The following is a 24,586-nucleotide window of genomic DNA, read 5'->3' as shown; positions in this document are numbered from 1 at the left end:
GATGGATGGATGGATGGATGGATGGATGGATGGATGGATGGATGGATGGATGGATGGATGGATGGATGGATGGATGGATGGATGGATGGATGGATGGATGGATGGATGGATGGATGGATGGATGGATGGATGGATGGATGGATGGATGGATGGATGGATGGATGGATGGATGGATGGATGGATGGATGGATGGATGGATGGATGGATGGATGGATGGATGGATGGATGGATGGATGGATGGATGGATGGATGGATGGATGGATGGATGGATGGATGGATGGATGGATGGATGGATGGATGGATGGATGGATGGATGGATGGATGGATGGATGGATGGATGGATGGATGGATGGATGGATGGATGGATGGATGGAATATAGGAGCGTCCCCATTGAAACGGGGTGGTAGCAGTAGCTATCTAGCTCATTTTTCTCCATATATCTTAATTATTGATTTAGAATGGTTAACTAAACTATCATTCTATTTATTAAATTTTTGTTCCTACATTACTAACATTATGTCACTTATCTGCTTTTAAGCCACCAATCTTCCAGTCGTTTTTTGCTAGTTTCCACCGCCGGTTTATTCACCCGGCCACTGGTATCGCTAAACCCCAGAGCTTCAGGAACAGTGATTGCGCCTGCATCAACTTCCGGTTGGATACCATTACATTCGAGTACAATATGGTCAATTGTTTCACTGAAGTTTCCACATATAGCACATGCGTCATCTCCATTGTTAAATTTCTTTTTGTAGCTGTGTGTTCTAAGGCACCCTGATCTAGCTTCAAAAAGTAGGGCACTGTCTCTTGAGTTATCAAAGAAATCTTCCTTCCTGATCTGCATTTTCCACTTACGGTATAATGCCACACTCTGTTTCTTTTCCATCGAATTTATCCAATTTTCACCTTCTGTGTTTTTCACGTGTTGCTTAATGCTCTTTATTTCTCCGTCCTTGTGACTAGCATACTTACTAGTTAGTTTCCTAGTTCTTTTTCTCCATTGTGAGTCCACGCTTTTTAAGTACAGGTATTTAAATACTTTAGCTGCCCATCTGTTACTGTCCAAATTCCTCAGGCGTTCCTCATATAATATTTTAGTCTGGGCTTCCCGTACTTCGAAAGATGCCCAGCCCATATCTCCCTGTACCGCCTCATTTGTAGTTTTGCCGTGGGCACCTAGTGCTAATCGTCCAACGGATCTCTGATTTGTTTCTAATGTCGACTGTACCTCTGATTTTAGGCACAAAACCGCATTTCCGAAAGTAAGTCCGGGCACCATAATTCCTTTCCAAATACCCCTCAATACCTCATACCTATTGTATCCCCACAATGCCTTATGCTTCATTATCCCGGCATTCCTTCGCCCTTTGGCCTCAAGTGATTGCTCATGCTTTCCAATGTATGCCAATCCTTCGTTTATCCATACCCCCAAATATTTATATTCTGCTGCTCTAAGTATTTCAAGGCCTTGAATTTTAAGACCCTGATCAGTTGAGCCGTTGAAAATCATCAGACCCGACTTAACTGCGCTGAAACTGAAGCCCAGAGCGTCCCCTTCGTCTCCGCAATACTTAACTAGAGTTTGCAATTCTTCCAGGCTCTCAGCTAGCAGCACGATATCGTCTGCATACATCAAACCGGGGAGGCGCTGCTCTACCGCCTTTCCACCTAATCTGTATGACAGGTTAAAACCTAGGTTACTGTCTTGTATCCTCCGTTCCAGGTTTATCATATAAAGCATGAACAGCACCGGTGATAGAGGACAGCCTTGTCTTAATCCTTTGCATACTTTGACATCCTCCGTACTTCTTATCCCTTCCCACGTAATTTATACTTTGTTATCCCGGTATATTTCCTGTAGGAACTCTATTATCTCATAACCGATACCTTCTTCTTTTAATATGTTCCACAGGAGTTCCCTGCTTACGTTGTCGTACGCCCCGTTTATGTCCAGGAAGGCCAAATACAAAGGTCTATTTTCCACTCTAGATATTTCAATGCATTAGGTAAGCACGAACAGGCAATCATCTAAGCGCCTACCATTTCTAAAGCCGTTCTGAAGTTCTCCGAGTATCTTGTTACTTTCAACCCATGCTTGCACCTTTAATTTCACCGCCTGCATGGCTAACCTGTACATTACAGATGTTATGGTAATCGGCCTGTAGGATTTTATGTGCATCCTTTCTCCTTTCCCTTTATAAATCAAATTCATTTTACTCTGCCGCCAGCTGTCCGGAATTTGCTTATTCGCTATGACTGTTTCCAAAGCTTTTAACAACGTTTCCTTACTCTTTGGACCGAGTTCATTAATCAGCTTGATCGGAATTCCATCTATTTCTGTAGATGTGTTTTTAGGAATATTTTTTTCTGCCTTTTTTCAGTTTAGATTGGTCAGTTCTAAGCTGCTTTTATTCTGCTACCTTGTGTTGCTTCCTGATTTGCGGAAATTACCCTATCGTCGCTCTTAAATGACTCGGCTATAACTGATGTAATGTAGTTCATTGCGTTGTCTCCCTTTAAACAATTTCCCTCGTTATCTTGAATCCGATCCTGCTTTCTTTGATCCTCTTCCCTAGCCAGCTTATATGGTTCCAGAATTTTCTTGCTCCGCCTCTAGAGGCATCGTGTATGTCAGCCATCCAGCGATCGGTGGACTGCTTTATTTTACTTTGGACGAGGGCCTGTACCTCAAGTTTCTTTTGTCGATATTATTCCCATTTTTGGTCGATTTCCTCCTGAGATACCTGTGCTTTCTTTACCACTCGGTGTTCCCTTGAAGCAGCCAGTCGTTGTTCAATAGCTTCCCTGATTTCCTTATTCCACCAGCTCCGTGGCTTCCTCTTTCCATTCCAGCGGTTTGCTACTTAAACCTCCTGAATTTTCCTCCTTATGAGTAGTTCTACCTGTTCAAATCCCAGTCTTTCATGGGGCTTTTCTCTGTTGCTTCCTCTATGTCTGCTGCTATCTGCGCTATTTGATCATCGTTTAATTTTGCGCTTACATTTTGTCTAAGTTCCATTTCTCTTTTCATCAAGGGCCCCATCTGCAGACTAATACGTTTATGATCACTTCCCAGACTACACTCCCCTTCTTCGTCTATTTCCATTTTTGTGACCTTGCTATAAATTTCCTGCGACATTAGACAATAGTCAATGGTCGTCTGCCTGTTGCGGAATTACCACGTGATTTGGCCTTCACATTTTGTTCCTCTACTTACTATAACCAGATCGAGTCGCTCACAGAAATCTAGCATTAGCTTCCCGTTACAATCCGTGTATCCATCCAGATCGTCGATGTGGCCGTTCATGTCCCCCAGTAGAATAATATTGGCCCCATTTCCAAACTGGCTTATATCGTTACTGAGACATTCAACAAGATCCTTGTTTTCTTGCCTGTATTGATGTCCTGTTCCTAAATAAACTACCCCTAGCCATGTCCTTATGCCGGCAATTGTTCCTGAAACCCAGATATGTTCTTTACAAGATGATTTAATTCTTTGCCAATTTGTTCCCTGGTGTATCAACATACCTACCCCCCCCCCCCCCCCCCACCCCTTTTTCCGTTCTCGTTCTGTTGCACCCTTCCCAGACGTAGCCTTCTATAAAAGCCGGATCTTCTAGATCCCTGATACGAGTCTCGCAAAGAGCGTACACACCTATTTTGTCATCCTTCAACTGCTGTTCTATCTCTAGCCATTTCGCTCTTTTTCTACCTCCTTGCATGTTTATGCAGCTGATCCTATTGCTAAATTTCTTTTTTGCACTTTTCTTTCTCGACCTACTCTTTGCCATTTTGGGGGGCTCAGCCTCCATTATTACACTTTCTTCTGCTTCACTTCTAACTACCTCTGTGCACGGAGTCCTCGCGGACCCCTAAAAAAGCTACAGCCCTGCCTGCCAGGCGCCAGCCGATCTCTGCTCCCACCCTTCTGTTAAAATGAATGCCATCTCGCTGAAAAGCCCGACCAAAACCTGCTTTATGTACCTCCCTGTTTACCTCAACCACTTTTCGGCCGAACGCGAGACTTAATAAACGAGCCACGGAAGAAAAAGGCCAGAGAGAGTGCAATAAAGGAACACTCACGGGAAAGAACTGCCACGAACCAGGAGCTTCCACAGGTATGTTATGGAAGATGGCTCAAGCGCTCGCCAACAAAATCGTGGCACATTCGTGAATGCACGCGCACAGCAGCCGTGCGCGGGCGGTGCGCACGCGCTGATTGGTCCCAACGCGGCAGGTCTAAACCAGTCCGACCGACTTGCAGCACGTGACGCCATCTATCGACGTCAAGGGGACCTGGGCATGTGCCGTCACGGCCGGTCTCGAGGGAGAGCGCACGGCCGGTCTCAAGGGAGAGCGCGCGGGTGCGCTCTCCCTCGAGACCGGCCGTGGAGCCGTAAAACAGTATCTGTCTCATATAGTACGATGAATCAGAGGTGCGTTCCTAAATGCAATGCTACACTGTAGTATCTTCTTGCTACCCCTGTAATGAAGCTTCCTGAAGACCAGTTCAGCCACCATGGGCGCTGAAAGGCCAACCGCGGAACACAGTTGCTCGCGGTTCGACTGGCTGAAGAGGCCGCTGAGATGAGCCAGCATCTGAAGCGTATTCTCACCTGCTCCAAAGCGCCTCTCCTCTAGAGGGAAGGACCTGGAGTAGAAAAGAGCCTTTTCTGTCGATCGGACAATAATGTTGATTCACTCACTCACTAAACATCATGGTACTAAAATGTCAAGGGGTTTACATGGCATGAATGTACGAATTCATTCATTCATGTCAATAGCGTGAGAGGCTACCTTCCTGCTGTGCGCCTACAGTATGGTTCCTGGATTGACTGCATAATTGATTGATTGATTGAAATATCTATTTTCCAACACATTAGGATGGAGCTTGGAGCTCTTGAGTCCGGGCGGCCTCTTCAGCCAATTGGATAAGTTCAAGTTATGTTTTTGAGTGCGAGCTGAGCATCACAGCCTCTCAGAAGCCTCTGTTCCTTCTTCCCGGTATATTTGGGTTTTGTTCGACGCTGGCAACCTCCCAAAGACCAATAAAAAAGACGCAAACGAGGACCGCTGCACCTGCTGGCACCATATGACTCAAGCCACCCCCCCCCCCTTCCCCCCCAAATCGTCCTCGCCTTTCCCTACAGGCTACAAGCCTCGTGCCAACCCAGAAGTATCGAGCTCCGAAAGATCGGATTTCTCTAAAACCAAAATCTGATGGCTGGAGATTTTTTTTAAGTTTCACTTCAAGCAAATAAAGCGTGCGAATTCGGCTGGAGCTCAAGCTAGCAAACGTGACTGGTGGCAAGCCTGTGAGATGAGCTGTTCAGACTCCCAGCTGCACAGCAGAGAGGTTAGGCTCTCGGAGGGTTCTCCTGTCAAAGAATCGAGCCTTGCCATTGTTTCTAAAGATTATACCTCGGCTACGGGTAGCGAGGCTTGCTATGCATGCATTCCTGGATCAAATTTATATCATAATTATTAGTCTTATCTCCTAGTTAGGTATGCTATACCTAGGTGTCTAATATAGGCCTTTGGCCTCTCACACTCATACATAACCCAGCCTTCCAAAGCCGAATAAAAATATTGTCCCGCCGGACGTCAGTCGTGCTTGAACGAGCGGCACAGTGAAAGTATACAGTGCTTTCTTGAAACCACAGTCAGCCACTCTTGATCCATTTTTTGTGGACGTGCTCATGTGATGCTACATCACTAACAAAAGGCAATAAGCACCTGCCGTGGTGGCTCAGTAAATCGCTTTGCCGTTCAGCTGCCAATCCTAAATTAAAATAAGGTAGCCTGATCGAATTCTGACCCTTGCTCCACTATTTGGTGGAGGCTACGGTCACAAGACGTCCGTGTTCTGTGTGATGTCAGTGTACATTAAAGAACCCGACAGGATTTAAATTATTCACTCGATCTATAATGACATCTCTCCCAGTCCACCTTTAGTGTGCCTAACCCCACATACTGCTACCAAAGTTCCCCTTAATGACAAACATGCCATATGCAAATTATAGCCTGCTGTATTCCCAGCTGCACTATTATGCATGCTACTAAAGGTCATACAATTCCCACATGAAGTTCCTAAATGACGCCTGGCAATGCAACCCCATGCACAAAAGGATGACATCGCATGCTATGCAACCTTCGGCATCTACGTCGAGTGAGAAGTTTTCAATTTTGTATTTGCCTTGTCCTTCCCTGGAATAGGAAAAATTATGATCATGAATTGCAGCCAGCATTTCAATGACATATTACTCAAGAAGTGTCTTGGTAAATACACTTTAACAACAGACTCATGGTCTAATCATTATTTTAGTTTGTTGGAATTCACGTGTGACAGTGTGTTTTGCAGAAATTAAGGGATTGGTGATTAAGGAGGTGTCAAAGAGCATGCACACAAAAGCTGCGACGGCAGCTTTAAGATGGAGGCAAAAAGCAATGCTCCCGTGTACTGCGCGATGTCAGTGAATATTCATGAACCCCACCTAACAAAATTTCCCGAGCCCTCCAATACTCAGTGTCCCTCACAGCGTGAATAGCTTTGGGCCGCTAAACACTGTAAACCACGGGTCTGAAAAGTCATTTTGCTATGGACACAGCATTAAGATATATTCCCTTGTAGACCAGGAGCATTAAAATTACAAAAAATAGATACAATAAATATAAACAATTGGAAAATTTAAAAGCCAACAAAGTAAATCACTGGAGAGATATTCAACTTAAGCATGGCTTGCAGAGAGCTGCTGAAAGGGCGCAGCAGTCAATGAATACCAGTAACGTATTCTCAAAAGAAAGAGGTAGACTTGAGATAAAAGAGAGGGAAAATGAGCCTGGTGGTACAGTCAACTCGTGAAGCTTGCACCACTTTCCAAACGAACGCCGATATTTTTGGAGCCGACAAGATGCATTACACAGCTTCACGAGCCAAGTGTTGGAGACCACTGTTATAAACCAAACCAAACCATCTTTTCAACGTGCAGCTGTAGATTTGGTCGAATTTAGCTCCGAAAACTATCACGAGAGTATCAATTCAAGCCTCATTTATGAAAATAACGTCTAAAAAGCATCAATATTTGAAGGAGGCATAAAAGCGATCAGATCCCTTAATGTGCGCATTCAGGGGCATTTGAGCACTTCAACACAACAGTAATGTGAATGGACGCAACAACCAAAACAGTGCAAGCTGATAAAAACAACTCTGGATGGACTCACTTTGATTACATCATCAGCCAGATCTGAATAGTTTTATTTGCTACAGTATTTGTGCGCAGGCTTTTGAAGCATTCCGGGCAATTTCTTTTAACAATTTTCAAAAGAAAGGTAGGTCTATATGCTCGCCCTTACTGCAAAATTTAACTTTGTTCAGTTTCTGGATCTTGCCAACTTCATGAACTCTTGCTTTTTCGTGTCCTTTTCTACTCCATTGAGGGATTTGCTTTAGAAATTAAGAACCTTGGAATGTAACATTTCTTTTACTTTTGCTTTATTATTTTCTTAAGTGGGCCTTAACATATGGGGGAGACATCACCAAAACATTTCGTCAAACATTAGATAGTGTCACCACAAGTTAACAATAATGAAAGTATATTATGAAACTAAAAGATCGCCTTTTAAATTCTCTTATTTGCCCACGTGGCTCAAAATATCAAATGTCAAGAATATGCATTTGAAAGCCTGTCTAGTTGTCTTGCATGCAACACACATAAAATTACATCACTGCACACAGTATTATCACCAAAAATCATGTCAACTTCTACAACATCAAATACCCAAATGGCATCTGTATTTGATGCATAAAAAATGCGCCGCCAGTTTATGAATTAGCAATACATTGAAGTCCACTTATGGCCTTCCAGATGAGTGTTTTGACGTTGAGAGGGACAGTCTACTTATATTTAGTGCGTAGCACTTCTGGCTGCAATCACAGATTTTGATTGGCATCGCTATGGATGAAGACGGGCTGTCTGGTAGAGCGATGTAAGCAGTGCTATGCACCCACTTGAATTTGATTAAGCAAATCGGCTGTAACTGTTTTCGAGAAGTGTTTTCTTGGATCAAGTGAAAGTTTCTCTAACAAATATCTGAGTGTGGCACTGAGAACATGCAGCGCGACCATTTAAAACAATCCTTTTATATGGTAGTCTCATATTTCTCAATGGCAGACTGCATTTGCAAACCCAAACTTCGGTGCCAGAATATAGTTTGTACAGTAACTTATTATGCAACTCCATGGGCACGGCAACTGCCACACAGTTTAGGTGGCTTGCAGTGGCAATATTGAGGATGATATAAATGAAGATGTACAGACTTTGTTTAAATTAAAGTTGAGAGGTCTAAGGTAGCTTTAAATAACATAGTGAAGAAATGAAATAAATGAAACTGGCAATATATGTCACAAGTATACCAACGAGCATTCTTGCCTGTAGCAGTGCATTAGATAACAGCACCAATGCAGTTTTTTTTCTTTAAAGCATGTTAAAAGTGGATCAAGCAAGATTAAACAATGAAGGTAGCTGCGCTTTAGTGAAAAAGAGAACAGCAAGCTGCCTTAGGCTGATATGTACAACTGCCATGTCATCCACACTGAGAGGACATTGCATTACATCACTGTCTGCTTAAATTTGACTTTCGTGATCAAGTTCAAATTTAACTTTGTGCCTTAACTGCGATTACTGCCCTCATTACTGTCACCAAGTGGTCCGATCTAACAGAATACGTCAATACAGCAGAACCCCCGCTATAGCAAACTCTGACATAGTAATGTGAAACAAATCCCAGTTCACTATATATATGGCTGTACATTTTCGCCCCTTTATAGTAAGGTGATTGGCAAAAATCGCTTATACTAAAGTGCATCGGGCTGCGGCAAAGACTTGCCACGAAATGACATCGCCGTGCGCACGCTACCCGGGGTCGCGAGAAAAATTATTTCTCAAAACCACAAGGGGGGGGGGGGACTTTACGTGTCAAGGAGCAGCGAGGAAAAGCATGCAGTGCAAAGAGAAAAAAAATGTACAACTGGCTGCAAACATAGAAAGAAGGCGGCGCAGTTTATTTAAAAAGTAAAAAGAAAATGTCCAGTGAGAAAAAGGGAAGGGTAGAAATGGCGTAACATTCTGCAGCACAAGGCACAAGCCAACAATGGCAAGAACTAGAGGCGCGGCATACACCGTGTTTCAGTCCTCGACTGTTGCACGCATTTCTTAACTATTGCCTATTCTAATGACGACGCTGTGTTCATGCAATGCTTTGGTTTTCACATGAAATGCAACTCGATTGTATTCATATCTGCGTTGCAGTGAAGCCAATTTATGTGCACTGATGTTGATCAATGATTGGAAGAGGTCCTTCCATGCAATGTAAACAAAAATATGGCGCGAAGATATGATGAGAAAAATGAAAGGTATTTTAATTTTATTTTTTTTTTTAATTAAGCAACAAGACATGTTCAGTAAGTAGTCATTTAATTACCAGACAGCATCTTTAAGGCCACCACCAACAACTGATACAGTAAAGACCCTGATATAGTAAAGATTTTTGCCGGCCCCAGTGGCTTTACTACAAAGGTCTTCTACTGTACTACTGTCCCTTTAATATGTATTTCAAGCAACATTGCCGATTAAGAAAATTTAGGAGAGCTCCCATTTGATGCTGGCTGCCTTTAATCTTGCAATACCGCGCCTTAAAGTCAAGAATTCGTTTAATCATTAAGCAGTATAACATATATGTCAGCCTTGCTGTAAAGCCCCCCATCCAGACAGAAAATAACACCTGGGATAACAATATGCTATACACCGTTATTCATCTTAGCAGAAAGAGATAGCAGCAGTATCATGGCATTGTAATTATTCCACATACTGAGTTACAGAACACTCCGTAATTGGACTACAATACGGATATCGCAATTATAATTCTATACCGATAGTGCAGGGTTGATATGCCAAGAAACGGCATAAGAAGCCCAACTGGCGGTAAATTCTCAACTAGTAGCAAGTAAAGATTGACCATTTTTATTATCACTCATAGGAACGTAATCATACCACCTCACAGAGGTAATATACACAGTTTAACACGAGACAAAAAAATGCCGCAACGCAGCTACCTCCACGGCTACTCCAGTAAAAAAATGCTCATTCAACCAGAGACAGCAGGAGGAATGGGCGCCTCAACTGTATGGAGGAGCCCCGTTTAATAAACACGGGTAGGGCTATGTACAGAAGGGGGTCCGTGGCGGTCCCGGTTGCGTCGTCAGTGACTGGACGACTTGGAGTGCGAGATAAGCCACTGGAGCGTGATGTCTGCAAAAGAGACACACCCAGAACAACAACCTGCATGTAACATTTCATCAACAACAACAACAACAAAAACGGCTACCTAGTCTACTCAGCCTTCCATCTACTGTTCCACCTTCTATTATACGCGAATCCGAACAAATTGCAGCCTAAATTTGCAGTTCCGGCCTCATTACTAATTATCGCTATCAGCATCAGGCCTCCAGCGAGAAGAAACGTTATCTAGTAGGAGCGTCAGCTGACTGTTTTGATTTTGCCATGCTGACCCCCCAATCCTCGCGACCACAATGCTCGCAATACACAGGTGACCGGAAGGAAGTCAACTGCACATCATACAATATAGAGAAGGGCCACTCGGCACGTTGCATGAATCTTTTATGGGCCTCTCCAGCCACACTGGCATACCCTAAATCGTGAACGCATTCCCACAGAGCGGGTTGGTCGCATTTTTGAGAAATGCGTAATACCGAACACGTTTAGAGGTACGGAAGAAGAGTTCCTACTGAAAGACGTCTCTAGCAATGATTTCGGCAGATGATACACGTACCGGACGACGACGAGAGCTGGTGGTGGCCTACATGATTTTAGAACAGCTAGAGGTTCGTGAATGTAGTTTCTATGACTGACAGAGCAAATATAAGCCGCTCTTCTCCTCACGATGACGTGAAATTCTCCAATTAAGCATGTCGGCACGAGAATGACAGGGAATTAGCACCGGCACATGAAAAAACGTGGTCCCCTAGATGCCTAGTGTGGGGTTGGGCAGAACGTGAAAGGCAAAAGTGCGGAACGCGTACGATACGCGGGGAGCTGCGAAATGTAGTGCAAGTAAATACTTTCGCTGATATCTTGCCTCACTCACATTATATGCGGATGAAAACTTTTGTTTTCTGTTTTTGGTATTTTGAAAATGTACCTAGTATTATATGCGGGCTATTACAGTATGTGTGAGCCCGGTCGCCACCAATACCAGTTAGCACAACGGTTTTTAATGTATTGAGTGCTTCTTCTGCGTATAGTTTTAGCAATGCTGTCAAGGACAAACGATCAAACCTGGCTAACAGCTCTCCAGGAGCTGCAGTAAAATAAAAAAAAAAAAAAAAAAAAGAAACATTTCACATTTACCAGAATAAAAAAATGAGGCTAAAGTAAAGGACCTCAATGTACACAATTTTCAAGCTTTAATAAGGTAAACACAGGGTAAAGTGGTGACGAGTACAGTAGCCCACCGATTTTTCAGACTCCAATAATTCAGGCTTTATTCAGGAACCGCCACGTGGCCCATAGGAGCGTGTATATTTTCACTACCGATATTTCGGACCCTGTGGTGTCCAAAATGCTAGCAGTACTGTAAAGATTGTTTTTTGGCCGAAGGCCCAATGTTTTGGCATCACTCAGACACGAGCAGGCGTTGTTTTCGCAAACAACTGGTTTTTCATGGCCGTAAAAGCTAGGCGAAGCAGTCATTCGGATGGACTAGCTAGGTACTTTGTTCATCGTCACCATTTGGGCAGTGACAATAAGCGAATGCTAGACCTTTTCATTGCGGCAGCCTACAAAGAGCGTGCGATTGGAACGTGAGCGTGAGTACTGTCCGCCGCGGCTCGCTCTGACGCCGCCACCTGTGGGAAAAGGGGGGGGGGGAGGTGTCCAGTGAATTCATGATTCATGGAGGGCTCTTGTTCCACTCGCTTTTCTGCCGCAAGTTCCATCACGCGGTCTTCCATGGAAACTGTGTCGACTACGTCGCAGTACGTCATGAAGGGGCATGGACATGATGAAAGCCTGACTGGCAGAGATATTCTAACATGAGGGTTATAGCGGTTACAGTTTAGCATGATCTGCTTCTGCGGGGCACCACTGCGCACGCGGTGATCGCCTTGAGCGAGTTGCGTGCTTCACGGCAGTGCGCACACCTTCTGCGTAAGTCTGCACCAGCCAGCGAGTGCACTGGAGGCTGAGCCCGCTATATCGAATAATATGAGCGCATGGGCAGCGCGCGGAAGCCAATCACAGTAGCAGATCGCACTATGCTATGGCTCCTTGTTATCTGCATACAAATGAAACATGGGGAGCGGCGAAGTTTGCAATTTGGAAAATAATTTTTTGTAGAAAATGTTTTTTTCGAGGTCACATATTTTTCAGACTGTTCGATTATTCGTACCATTTCCCGGGGCGCGTCAAGTCCAAAAAGAAACGGTCAACGACCGTATAATGGTACAACTATCAACTATCAACAGTGACCACATTCGATTAATGTGCCACAGCTGGCCACTGAAGGCTGCTTTGCATGCAATTGATCGATTGACAAATAACTGAAACACTGCGAAAAATTTCCGAAATGTTGGAACTGCACTGCTCCAGCCGTTCAAGCCACCGGGACAGCTCACAAAAAGGTTTTTGTGTTGCAGCGGCAGAAATCGCGAATGTTTTCGCTTGCATTATAGATTAAGAACGTTACAGAATAAAAATCTTAGTGTTAAGCTGTCTGAAGACACAAGTGATCTTACCAATGTTATCACGCTCCTTGCACGAAATTGAGTAGCAGCAAATCTCTCGGTCTTGAATGGCCGAAAGGTTCCTGCGAGACAAAGCACTTCCAATTAGCCGACCAAACTGATCATCTCGTTAGGTGAACATGCCATTTTTATACAGAACTCAGTTTCACCTCTAGAAAAGCCAAGCACAGTGATTACTTCAGCACCTTAGATGCTGGCACTGACTTTAAGGAAAATGATGCAAGAGAGGAGGATGTCTACCCTGCCTAACAATGTACTGCAGAAGTATGGATGAGCACGAGAGCAGAGGACGACACACAAGTGCGTTGGCGGTTGTTTAACTACACAAAATACCATGAAGGACAAATCTGTTGCCCCATCACGGTAACTCAATGGTTAGGGTGCCCTACTGCTCTACCCAAGGATGATGAATCGAATCCTGACCTCGGCAGCTGCTTTTCGACGCGGGTGAAAAGCGAGGCTCCCGCGTGCTGTGCAAAATCAGTACACAGTAAAAACCTCACAGGTGGTCGAAATTTCCCGAGCCCTCCACTACGGTGTCTCTCATGGCCCAAGTCGCCTTGCCACGTTAAACCTCACAAACTAAACCAAGCTGCCATAATGACAGTCAGATGAGAGACAAATTATATGCTGTGAGCAGTGACAATGTAAACAATGTAGAAGCGAGAAACTTTAGAAAGTGCCAATAAACTGAAATTACTCAGCGCCATACCAAGGACAATGATAATTAGTTAGTTGGTCACTAAGAATTATGCATGTCGCTCACACTATGAACGAAGTCGGCTGAAACCAAGAAAAGCATAGCGGGCACTTTGTTTTGTTTTGTTTTTTAAATTAAAATAATGTCAGTATGCACAGCTGGCTGAGTCGCAGCTGTTTTAAGGTAAGGGTGTTTTTCAATATTTCTGCCATTCAATTACTTTTTCTTTTCATGTCTAAAAGTGGTAAGTTGGGACGGTTGCCTACATCCCCGTCTATCCTATATTCCGGTTCTGGAGGTAAGCGTGCCCATAACTGCTCGCATACAATTTATGTTTACGGTGAACCTCTGGACACATTCAGAAGCACTGCATAGAATTTCACTGCAACGAAAACAAAATGAAGTCTGTTAAAGCTTCTACTGTTTAGAAACATAAAATGAGCCCTCCCCCAATTCTTTTCAGAGCGATATCTCGAAGAGATGGGCACAAGAAAAAAAATTTATTTGACTAACAAACTTGGCAAACATTTTCATCAAACTTGAATGCAGATCGGCTAAACTTCAAGCCATTGGCAGACCTAACTTTTTCCGACCTCCGTTATGTTTCTCTAGCAACCGAATCAAAACCAAGCAATGCATGTCCGCAATGCGCGTGATATCTGCCGAGCACCGCCGGCATACCAGGCCCACGTAAAAATACCGTGATAGAGTTATCGACGGCCTTTGTGGTCAGTATTCAGCACTCTATGTCGGAACACAGCAACACATGAAGCCCGAGATTACGACTAAAGTTACTTTATAATCACCCCATGCCACCTCAAGACTGACAGCTACCGCTCTATGAAAGTGAGAAAGCATGCTTGGCGACCTTGGATATGCACTCTAGCTTGAAAAAAGAGGATGCTTAGATCTGTACGCAAATGTGTTTTAAAAATTTATTCTGAGAGAATAGGGGACTTAGGATCAGGGAAAGCTTAGGTTCATGAAAATATGAATATATAATAGCTTTCATCTGAAATGATAAGTGCCTGTAAGTTTCACTTTCCTCTCAACGTAAAAAAAAAGAATGTTCCTAGATGCTTTCCCTTGGTTCCAATGACTGCAGACTTTTTAATGCCAAAGCATTACCCCGCCCCCTTGAAACGAAACCTGGCATGGCCTGGCGTTTAAAAAGGACGGTGCTGGAAAATCAGGATCGGGTCAAAAGTGCACAGACTGGTACTCAATTTCCTGGGAGGTTCCCACAACCAAAGGAAAGAAATTGAAAAAAAAAAAAAAAAAAATTTCCGCTAATCTGAGTAGGGTGGGAATCGAACCCAGGACCTTGCGAAGCGGGAACGCTACCACCCGCAGGCCTAAAAGATTAGCTCGATGGTCCAAGCTGAATAAAGATGAAACTAGTGAGTGTACAATGCAGTCAGTAGTAATAACAATTAGTGGTTTAGTTTGGTTTGTCGAATTGAACGTCCCAAAGCAACTCAAACTATGAGAGAGGCCGTAGTGGAGGGCTTCCCAAGTTTCGACCACCTGAGGTTTCTTAACGCACACTGACACCGCACAGCACATGGGCACCTTGCTTTTCGCCTCCATTGAAAAACGACTGCCTCAGCCAGGATTCAATACCGCATCCTTAGGCAAAGCAATAGAGCGCCCTAGCGACTGCACTACCACGGTGGGAGTAATGACAATTAGTGACAGTGAAATTGGGCAGTAATGGCTTAATAAACACTTGTTCAGAGTAGAAAATTTTAAACGATTGATGCAGTATGATGGAGAATGAGCTGTAAGTGCTTCGCATTCACAACACATAAGCAGTCCTAAAGTGCCCCTGAGGTAATATTCCTATGCAAGAAATCCTTAGAGGTGGTCCTTGCGAGTATTCGGGTCAAATATAAATGCTCTGCATGGAACCTCTCAAAATAATGTGTCATAATAAGCCCCTCATCCCTTTCGCGTGCTCAAGAAAGGAATACTGGTATTTCAAACTGTGCCAAACACTCGAATGGAACCTACCAGGACTTGTTTGTCATTCTAAACACGGTTCACTAACACACAAAGCGGAACAGTGGGAAAGGCAAAACTGCCACGGATTCAACGTGACAAAAGTGCGGAAAAGTACTTTATTTACTTGAATGTAACGAGAGTTTTTTCATGAATTTCGGTTCTCAAAGTCTAGACTCTCGTTATAATCGAATACTGCAATACGGTTGGCTAAAGCAGTGCAGGTATGCAGCCATATTGAATCCGCCACCACTCTGTTTCGGTTTCCGCGGTTTTATGATGTTATGTTGGCAACATGGGTACCAGGGAAGCCAAATCAGCCAAATCCCAATCCATCCAAAGACAAAACGATGCACTTTTTGTTTGTGGGCTCAGATGCACATTGTCCCCTTGATCACGTGCTTGTCGCATCATTCGCAGTGGATTAGCCGCATTTCGCACGATGGCAACGTGCTATGCATGGTACGACGCACGCCTCAAAAACGCTATTGTGATAACAGAAGGAATCGGAAATTCTATGGCAGCTCGACAGCAAGACGTTACTAATCTACCTTACGTGGATGGCGGATGTAGCGGGAGGCGATTTTTAAATGTGGGTCTGGCCGCAAAGGCTTCCAAATCATCTGGGAGGACGAGAGTGAAAAGGAAGACTGGGTTTCCGAGAACTCGGCCTCTGATGACGACGACGAATTACCGTTTATGGACATAATGTATATCAAAGGTACTTTTTCAAACACTTATCTTGCGTTACATTCGTGGTTTTATTTTTTCCCACTGGGCAGTATGGAAAGTTGCCCCTCATGTTACGTTCGCGGTCGCGTTAAATTCGAGTAAATAAGGTATATAGCACTTATTTTTCAATGCAGGTCTCGAAGCCAATCTTGGTTGCAACATATAACGGATTGCATCAATGATTTTAGAGACCTCGACACTGTTAAAAAAGGTAACTCAAAACACTAAGACCTAACTGTCCTCTCAAATTATTATTGTATTTTTATTTACTACCTGCCTTTTAGCGCAATCCTATTTGTTACGGTGTGTTACACTTCTCTCAATACCACGTATAACTGCTACCTCACCACTGCTGTCATACCTCATTTCGATAGTTGAAGATGCCCCAGTACAGTGCTTCACTACGAAAACTTTTCCCAAACTTACTGTCCATGCACTAGTCATATCATTACATTATATAGTGAATATCGTTAATTCGAACCTCAATAACCCGGTGTAACGTCTCGTGTGTTACGTCACAACTGCTGCCGAACTGTACTTAGAGGAGGGGACCAGTCTGTCAAGCCGCACTTAAGCGGCTTGTACCCGTCACCCCCTTTTCTCCTTGAGAGACAAAAAAGTTTGATTTGATTTGAAAAAATTGAAGTCTCTACTCTCATGGGTTAAGAATGACTGGATTGGTACTCAGTATCACCGAGGCAAACACCCCATCACAAAGTCCCCAACCAATGAAAGCGTCCTCAGGGTTCTCACATCTGGTCGATGAGGTCTCGCTCGTCCAGAGCTCCCGGCAGGTCACGCTTGTTGCCAAGCACTAGCACGGGGATGCCGGCCAGCTGGGGCTTGTCCAGTAGCTGGTGCAGCTCGTTGCGGCTAGCCTCCATCTTGTCACGGTCGTGCGCGTCCACCATATACACAATGGCGTTGACGCCCCGGCAGTACCGCTCCCACATGCTGCGGAACCGCGGCTGGCCTCCAATGTCCCAGATCTGCAATCCCCCATACAACCCTCAGTGACCCTCCGAGAGACAGCAAAAACGTTCCAAGCAAGAAAATGCAACAAAATCAAGCTAGAAACCATCCTCCAGCCTTTCAATGACTCTGTTCAGTCGTTCCGGCCACAATAAAAAAAAACAGCTGCACGTGATGGAAATTGCTCAGCTCCAGCCGCATAATACAGAGGAACACATTTGCTTTCAAACTCATTTCGCACCAAACGCAACATCCCCTTCACTAATTCTGTTAGTGCACTTGCATACAAACCCAAGATAACTAATTTTAGTGCACTTGCATAAAAGCTCAAGGTAACTAATTCTGTAAATGCATTTGCATACATACCCAAGATAACTAATTGTGTAAGTGCACTTGCATACAAACCCAAGATAACTAATTCTGTTAGTCCACTTGAGTAAAAGCTCAAGGTAACTAATTCTGTAAATGCATTTGCATACAAACCCAAGATAACTAATTCTGTTAGTGCATTTGCATACAAACCCAAGATAACTAATTCTGTTAGTGCACTTGCATACAAACCAAAAATAACCAATTCTGTTAGCGCACTTGCATACAAACCCAAGATAACTAATTCTGTAAATGCACTTGCATACAAACCCAAGATAACTAATTCTGTTAGTGCACTTGCATAAAAGCTCAAGGTAACTAATTCTGTAAATGCATTTGCATACAAACCCAAGATAACCAATTCTGTTAGTGCACTTGCATACAAACCCAAGATAACTAATTGTGTAAGTGCACTTGCATACAAACCCAAGATAACTAATTCTGTTAGTGCACTTGCATACAAACCCAAGAGACATTAACATTTTTTTTTCCACTGCAAACAAGAAAGAACCGCTTGAACAAAAAGTTTAATAATTTATACACTAGAATACCAGGTCATTCCTACACACAGCCTTGAAGTTGCAGTGGAAGCTGATGCTATGACCTTCCCAGTCCTCTTTTTTATTCTTTCTTGCTAGACCTTTCCCTTTCCTATTACTGTTCTGTTCACTCTGTTAAACACCAGCAACATTCATTTCTTGCTTGCTATTTTTGCCGTGTTTTCCATGACTTCCTTGGCATTGAACAGTGTGTTGCACTTACTGGTAGAAGTAAAAAAAAAGAAAAGACCATAAATGGCTTCACAATTTATCATACCATGCAACAGTTAAGTATGCCTTCTTTAAACACGAGGCTGTGGACCTTGGTAGTTTGTTAACTTAGTTGAAGTGTTAAGCCTGTATGCACTAGCTTCCCATTTCAACGTTGTTGCTAAGAAGCTAGTCAGTTCACTACTTTCTTGCCAGCTTTCTGACTAAGACGTGGTTATGAGTCAAGCGGGTGAGGAGATAAGTATTGAACAGTTTAGACACGCGGCTCTACAATGCCCCATCCATCTTAAGGTCCGTCACTGTCGAACACAAACAAAAAAGGTGCTAACTCATCCTGTAGATGTGGACACGACAAAAAGCAGCTGACATACCTTCACCATGAAACATATCTGCACTTAATATGCCGCAGCATATGGCACCAGGCTAACTTATGCGCACTATTTCCTACATTGTTGCAACAAATGCTGCTGTTGTCTTTCTCCAGAAGTCAACAGCCTAGCACATTCAGTTTGTAATCTATAGCAAGCTAGTACAACATAATCCCTGTAAAGCCCTGCCAGTAAGTTTGCTTCAGTTTGTTAAAATTGCTCCTCAAATTGTCCGACAAGTTTTGCAATGGCTTCAGAAGTTATCCCACAAATAAATTGCTACCTTTAAACGCACTGTAATTGGGTGCAAACTGATGCACATATTTAAAACAATCTCCCAAGGTGAAATAAATTCCAACAATGGCAGCAATTACTGATTCACCTCTATCTAGGCAGACTCATCCATAAAGTTAGAGAAGAAATTACACCAAGGATCAATTTATGGGCAAGTTGAATCAGGTGGTTAACGGCAGGTAAGGCACAGAGTTATTCATGCGCATTATACATTTGCTTGAACTATCTGAAATAGAAGAAAAGATCAGCACAGTTTTGATTAGATAATTTCTTGCTGGTTAAGGTACCTACCTATACCTGGGTTAGATTTCAAATCCTTGCAGCTGAAATTCAGTCTCTTGAGCAGATAAATTTCCCCAAATGATTTCCGCTGACTTACGAGATAAAATTTCCTGACTAGGAGGAATTTAACAACACGGCGATTGCATTTAAGTAAATGTTAGCGTGGAATATTTGCTCCTGCAATTCAAACTCTTCATTTCCGCTAACAGCAACATTCAACAAAGGACCAACTAATAAATTATTGGCCCTTTATTCAGCATACGCCCAGCACAAGCTGTGTTGCAGGTGAATATTTATGCCAAAGCTGTTTGCAAATAGCTTTCACAAGGCTACCCCACCAAAGAGCACTGCACTCTTGTTATGTGCACAACAACTCATTTACAACTGCAACAACTACACAAACTTTGCTTTGGGGGCTAATTATAAAGTTAGAGAACCAAATTAGAGCCCATGCCAAAGTAGCCCACTGTCAGATGAAGTCACTGTAGAAAAATGACAAGGGTTCAACGTTGCTGAACCAAATACTGAGTGAAAGCAGTAGCTGCGGGTGACTGAGCGTTCTCTTTTTCTGCTTCCTCAGCCCACATATAAAGCGCCGCTTTAACAAAGCCGTATGAATGTGCCTTAGTGGCCTATGAGGGTAAAGTGAATGCCAGGGTCCTAGCAGACTGATTCTGACATAACCGTCCCATGTGAAACGAGAGACCCAAGTTGGCAGCTCCTGCCGACTGCTTGAGTTGGTAGCCCAGCTCTCACCCTAGTGTCACGTGGGGTGTGACGTCACAGCGTCGCGTGAGTAAGACGTGGCTACCGGCCGCGCTACGCTGAAGGCTCGAAACCTAGAGTAGTACTGCTTTTGCAATAAAAGCAATGAAGCCAGGTGAATGCTGATGTGGATTGTGTCTCACAGAACTCCATAACAGCTGCAATGCATCGGCAATGCTTATTTTGAGGAATTTTGCAGAATTATTTTGTAGAACACATATCACAGCATTTTAAAGTCTTGTTAGATGCAGTAACCAATACACCTAAAAGCAATAGCTGCAAATGCAATAACCTTGTCCACGTATGCAGCACAACATTTTGCCTAAAGCTGTACTTTAATACTACAACCAACATGCAACCAGAGCAACAGCTCTGAACAAGTCACCTCCAACTTCCCTATTCTAAGTTAGCTGCGAAGAAAAATGCCTGCTCTAATTACAGAAGAATGAGGTAACAGCAAGATGCTGAAGTATGGAGGATGCCAGCCATAAATTTTTACAACATAGGATAAAGAAAGCGAATGCAAAAGTAAGGTAGCGAGAGGATCAAGCATCCACATGCCGATGATAAGACGAAGATTACTCCCGCTCCAAAGAATGACCATCAGTTTCTGATAATCCCAATGCGCGGGTGAAATCCAGCTTTTTGTTCACGAACACAGCCGTAGAAGCAGCTTCGTCACGTTTTAGGGCCACGGAGCCTTATCGGGAAAAAGTCGTGCTGATAGTAGAGAGAAGCAAATAGTCAGCTGGTGCGGGTCGATGGGTGGACTTTGTTTTTGGAGTGCACGTCCCCGCTGGCAGTACAGCCTTGCTTATGTCAAAGCGACCGAGGACGATGTAAACAAAGTGCGCAACACAGGTGTGTCCAAAGCCAACAACACTGGCCGATCCGACGCTGCTGGTTCTGAAGGGCCACTGTTCTGACGGGTTGTACACATCGTCCATGCAACATAACGATCGAGTACGGGCGCCAACTTTTTTTTTTCCTTTGTCTCGTTACAATAACGCGTTCAGTAAAAAACTCGCGATCAGCCCAAAGTTACAAAGCTCCTGTCTTCTGCCCAGTGCCTTGACTGCGCCGATATCACAATTAGGATCTGGGCGACCTGCATAATCACCCGCGCTCCTTACGAAGCGAGCCATGGGCAGGTTTGACAAAAACCCGCTCCAGAGCGATGGTGCGATTCGGGGGTGTTTTGGAGAAAACTGCGGTCGCGATAAAAAAAAAAGTAGGCAGCGGGGCTGCAGGTAGACAATGAGCAGCGAGAGCTTTCGGGGGTAGAGATAAGTTGCTGTGGCCGTACCTTGATTGTGACGTTCCCCTTGGTAACCTTGCGCATATTGAACCCGACGGTGGGTATCATGTCCTCGCAGAACTGGCCGGACTGCAAGAGCAAAACGTCAAGATCAGGTGGCCCACCGATACAAGTGGGGAGGGCCATGGCGGCACAGCGCTTACGGCAATGACGTTCACGAAGGTGGTCTTTCCCGAGTACTGGAGTCCGACCAAAGTGAGCTCCATCTCTTCTTTCCAGAAGAGGCTCTTGAACCAGTCCAGGATGCGGTTTATGAGGGACATCATATTGACGGCGGGCGGTTCAGCGGTCCACAAGCGGCTGGATCACTTGGCAGCGCCGATGACACACCACCGCAGCGGCGAAACCCAGTCGCCGCCCACGACCAAAACCGCCAGGGCGCGCCAGCTGCCGCAGTCGGTGAGGGTGCGCTGCTGGCGCTTGCGATGTAATGTAGACTCTCCACCAGAACGTTGACCAGCACGGTTCTCTACTTTCCTTTGGGAGGGAGGGCACGTATTCAGAGCAACTATTTTCTTGTAAATCGTGCTGAACTATCAACAATGGTTTCTTTACAGGTCTGGAGCACGGAAGCAATGATTGATGTGCTGACGCTTTTTTTTAGGTGGCGCAGGGCTTTCTTGCTGACGCATTTGCCATCCAATCTTACTATAATCTTATACTTCTCGCGCGTCTTTTGAACATGCCTGCGTGGAACTGTGGGAAAAAAAATACGACCAAAATCGCTGTCATTATACATGCAAGCAGAGGCCTTGTCAAAGTAATCGTTTGCTGTTTTACAAGCTGTTTCAGCACCGATCGCTTCAGCGAGGAAATTTTCAATTACAGAATGACTGTACGATACCTCACCGCAATGCGCTTGATATTATGACATTTGTGCACAACTTTACAGGTGTCCGTCAACGTCGGCCATTGGGTGGGGCAATTTGATCTTGAAGCCAGGAACTTACACTTTGGTTTAAAGTTAAGCAGGCCGCTTGGCTTAACACTGCATTGGCCAATTAACCCAACGACCTTGACCTTTTTAATTCCAAGCCGAAAAAGACCTCTCGCTCTGTATCTAAATTTACCTCCATAGTTTGTTTTTTTCTTGTCATTTTCGCGCAAGTGAGTAGGGCGTGCGCAAAAGATTCTTCAAATAAAAAAAAATGCTTTATCCGCAACACAAAACCGTGCACTGGTACAGCTGAAAGCCGGTTTTGGACGCAAAGGCCGCTGCAGTTGCATCTATTCACAAATATGACCAAATCAGGCAGTTGATGTTAAATCTGTTGTACAAAAGAAATGTAACAAAATCTTATATACCATTCAATTTACGGTTATAAAGGGTATTCATCTGATAGTGCAGTGTTTACACTTCTTTCTACAATTCCGTACGGGTTGTTGTCGCTGTAGGCAGAAAGAAAAGAATATGCACGGGCCTGCTACTGGCTTTGTAGCTGAGCTATAGCGCTCTGCTGAGGCTGATAAAACTTTATTCACAATAAGTGGGAGGAATAGGGGAAGTCAGCTAGCGTGCCGCAGGCCGTGGAGACATTTGGCAACGCCGGCCCATTCGACGGCCTTGAACTGAATGACAGGGTCATCGCTGGACCTTAGCTTGTCCAAAGCTTCTTTAGAGCGCTCTAGAACAGCTGAGCCCTCCGCTGCCTCGTGCAGACAGAAGAGAAAATAGACAAGAACGAAAAAAAAAAAAAAAGATGGAGAGAAAGACGCGCGCCGCAACAATAGCCGTCGTCCGTCACCACCGAAGCGGTGGCGGGTGCAATGACGGCCTACAACAGTTACAAATTCACTGGCAGGCCATCCCCCGCTGCAAGCAGTGGTGAACCACCTGTCCCAGTCCCATCAGGGGAAGCCTTTTTTCCTTTCGCACGGGTACAATAGCTGTACAGCACCCAAACCCCCGCCTTACAAGCGCACTCATGGACGCACCCTTATCATTGAAACATCGAAACTGCTTTATCACCCATATGGCCCACAGAGTAGCTATATAGAAAACGTTTCCTTATCCTGTGAAGGTATAGGAACCACTCTTCAGAGTGCACCCTCCCGCACGTCGGCTTGAGATAAAAAACCCCGAAGATTTGATAAGGTTGGAGAAGTTTATGGTGAAAAAAAAAAAGAAAAGGCGGGGTAATAGCCGGAATTTATAGTGCCTAATCTGTACTGAAACCTCGCTGAATCCCAACGCGAGTGGTGCAGTGGTAAGACGCCCGACTACTGTGCCGGAGTTCCCGGGTTCGAACCCGACCGCGGCGGCTGCGTTTCGATGGAGGCGAAACGAAGTGGCGTCCGTGTGCTGTGCGATGTCAGCGCACGTTAAAGATCCCCAGGTGGTCGAAATTACTCCGTAGCCCTCCACTACGGCTCCTCTTTCTCTCTTTCCAATTTCATTCCCACCTTCCTCCCTTCCCTTACGGCGCGGTTCGGGTGTCCACAGAGCAAGTGTGACAGTTACTGCGCCTTTCCCTTCCTGTGAACCAATTTATTATTATATTATAGAGAATTGAGAACAGTAATTTTCCTACACAACCCCTTGTTTTTCGGAAAGCAGCATCTTGATTTGGCTTATGGTGAAAAAACCTCATGACGTCGCAAGTCGTTCCTCAAGCGTAGCGTGATGGGGCTGGGGCAGGTGGGTCGCCGCTGCTTCTCCACAGTATACCCTGTATTGATGTTGGCGTTATAAGGAATTACTGTTTAAGCGAGTGGTGAACTTCGTGCACGTGAACGAGGATCCGTTAGGGAAGCCGCAGACGAGAGCCTTTCACTGTCGCGACATACGCTTGGCGCAGCTTAAGTGTCCCTCTTTTTCTTTTTTTTCGTGAACCTGACAGGCTTATACACCGCCGCTCACTCCGAACCGACGGCAAGCAACCATCTGTGCAGATGGGAACGTCAACATTTCTAATCGACAGGCAAGAATATTCTGATAATAGTTTTTTTTCTCAGTTATAATTGGTCCTTTTTTGCTTAAAAATTAATTATTTTACTGAGAATAACAATTATAGAGGGCGTTCCCTTCGCGACAATCCTTTAAAAATTCCCTTTAATTCGAACTTCGCCGTCGTTATAATCATTTTCAGGTGTCCTTTAAATTCGAAATATCGAGAGCCGGCTACAGTAGACGCTGAAGTTTATTATGCGGTTCACAAAGCGCGCCCTTTGCAGGAAGGAAGGAAAGGACTCAC

At 44.4% G+C, this 24,586-nt stretch overlaps 1 protein-coding gene across 1 annotated transcript; it reads right to left on the bottom strand.

The window, feature by feature from the left end:
• Positions 1–9,457: 9,457 nt before the first annotated feature.
• On the bottom strand, positions 9,458–21,767 carry Arl8 (ADP-ribosylation factor-like protein 8). The gene is made up of 5 exons (XM_084578968.1): positions 21,536–21,767; positions 21,381–21,461; positions 17,008–17,243; positions 12,813–12,883; positions 9,458–10,308 (listed from the first exon to the last, which is right to left on the bottom strand). The coding sequence occupies exons 1-5, from the start codon at positions 21,656–21,658 to the stop codon at positions 10,259–10,261; spliced, it is 561 nt and encodes a 186-aa protein (XP_084435094.1). The 5' UTR covers positions 21,659–21,767; the 3' UTR covers positions 9,458–10,258.
• Between the last annotated feature and the right edge of the window lie 2,819 nt (positions 21,768–24,586).

Source organism: Amblyomma maculatum, chromosome 9 (genome assembly GCF_055883805.1).
Source record: "Amblyomma maculatum isolate TAMU_Amacu chromosome 9, ASM5588380v1, whole genome shotgun sequence".
NCBI lineage: Eukaryota > Metazoa > Arthropoda > Arachnida > Ixodida > Ixodidae > Amblyomma > Amblyomma maculatum.
This window is presented reverse-complemented; position numbering and strand designations above follow the sequence as displayed.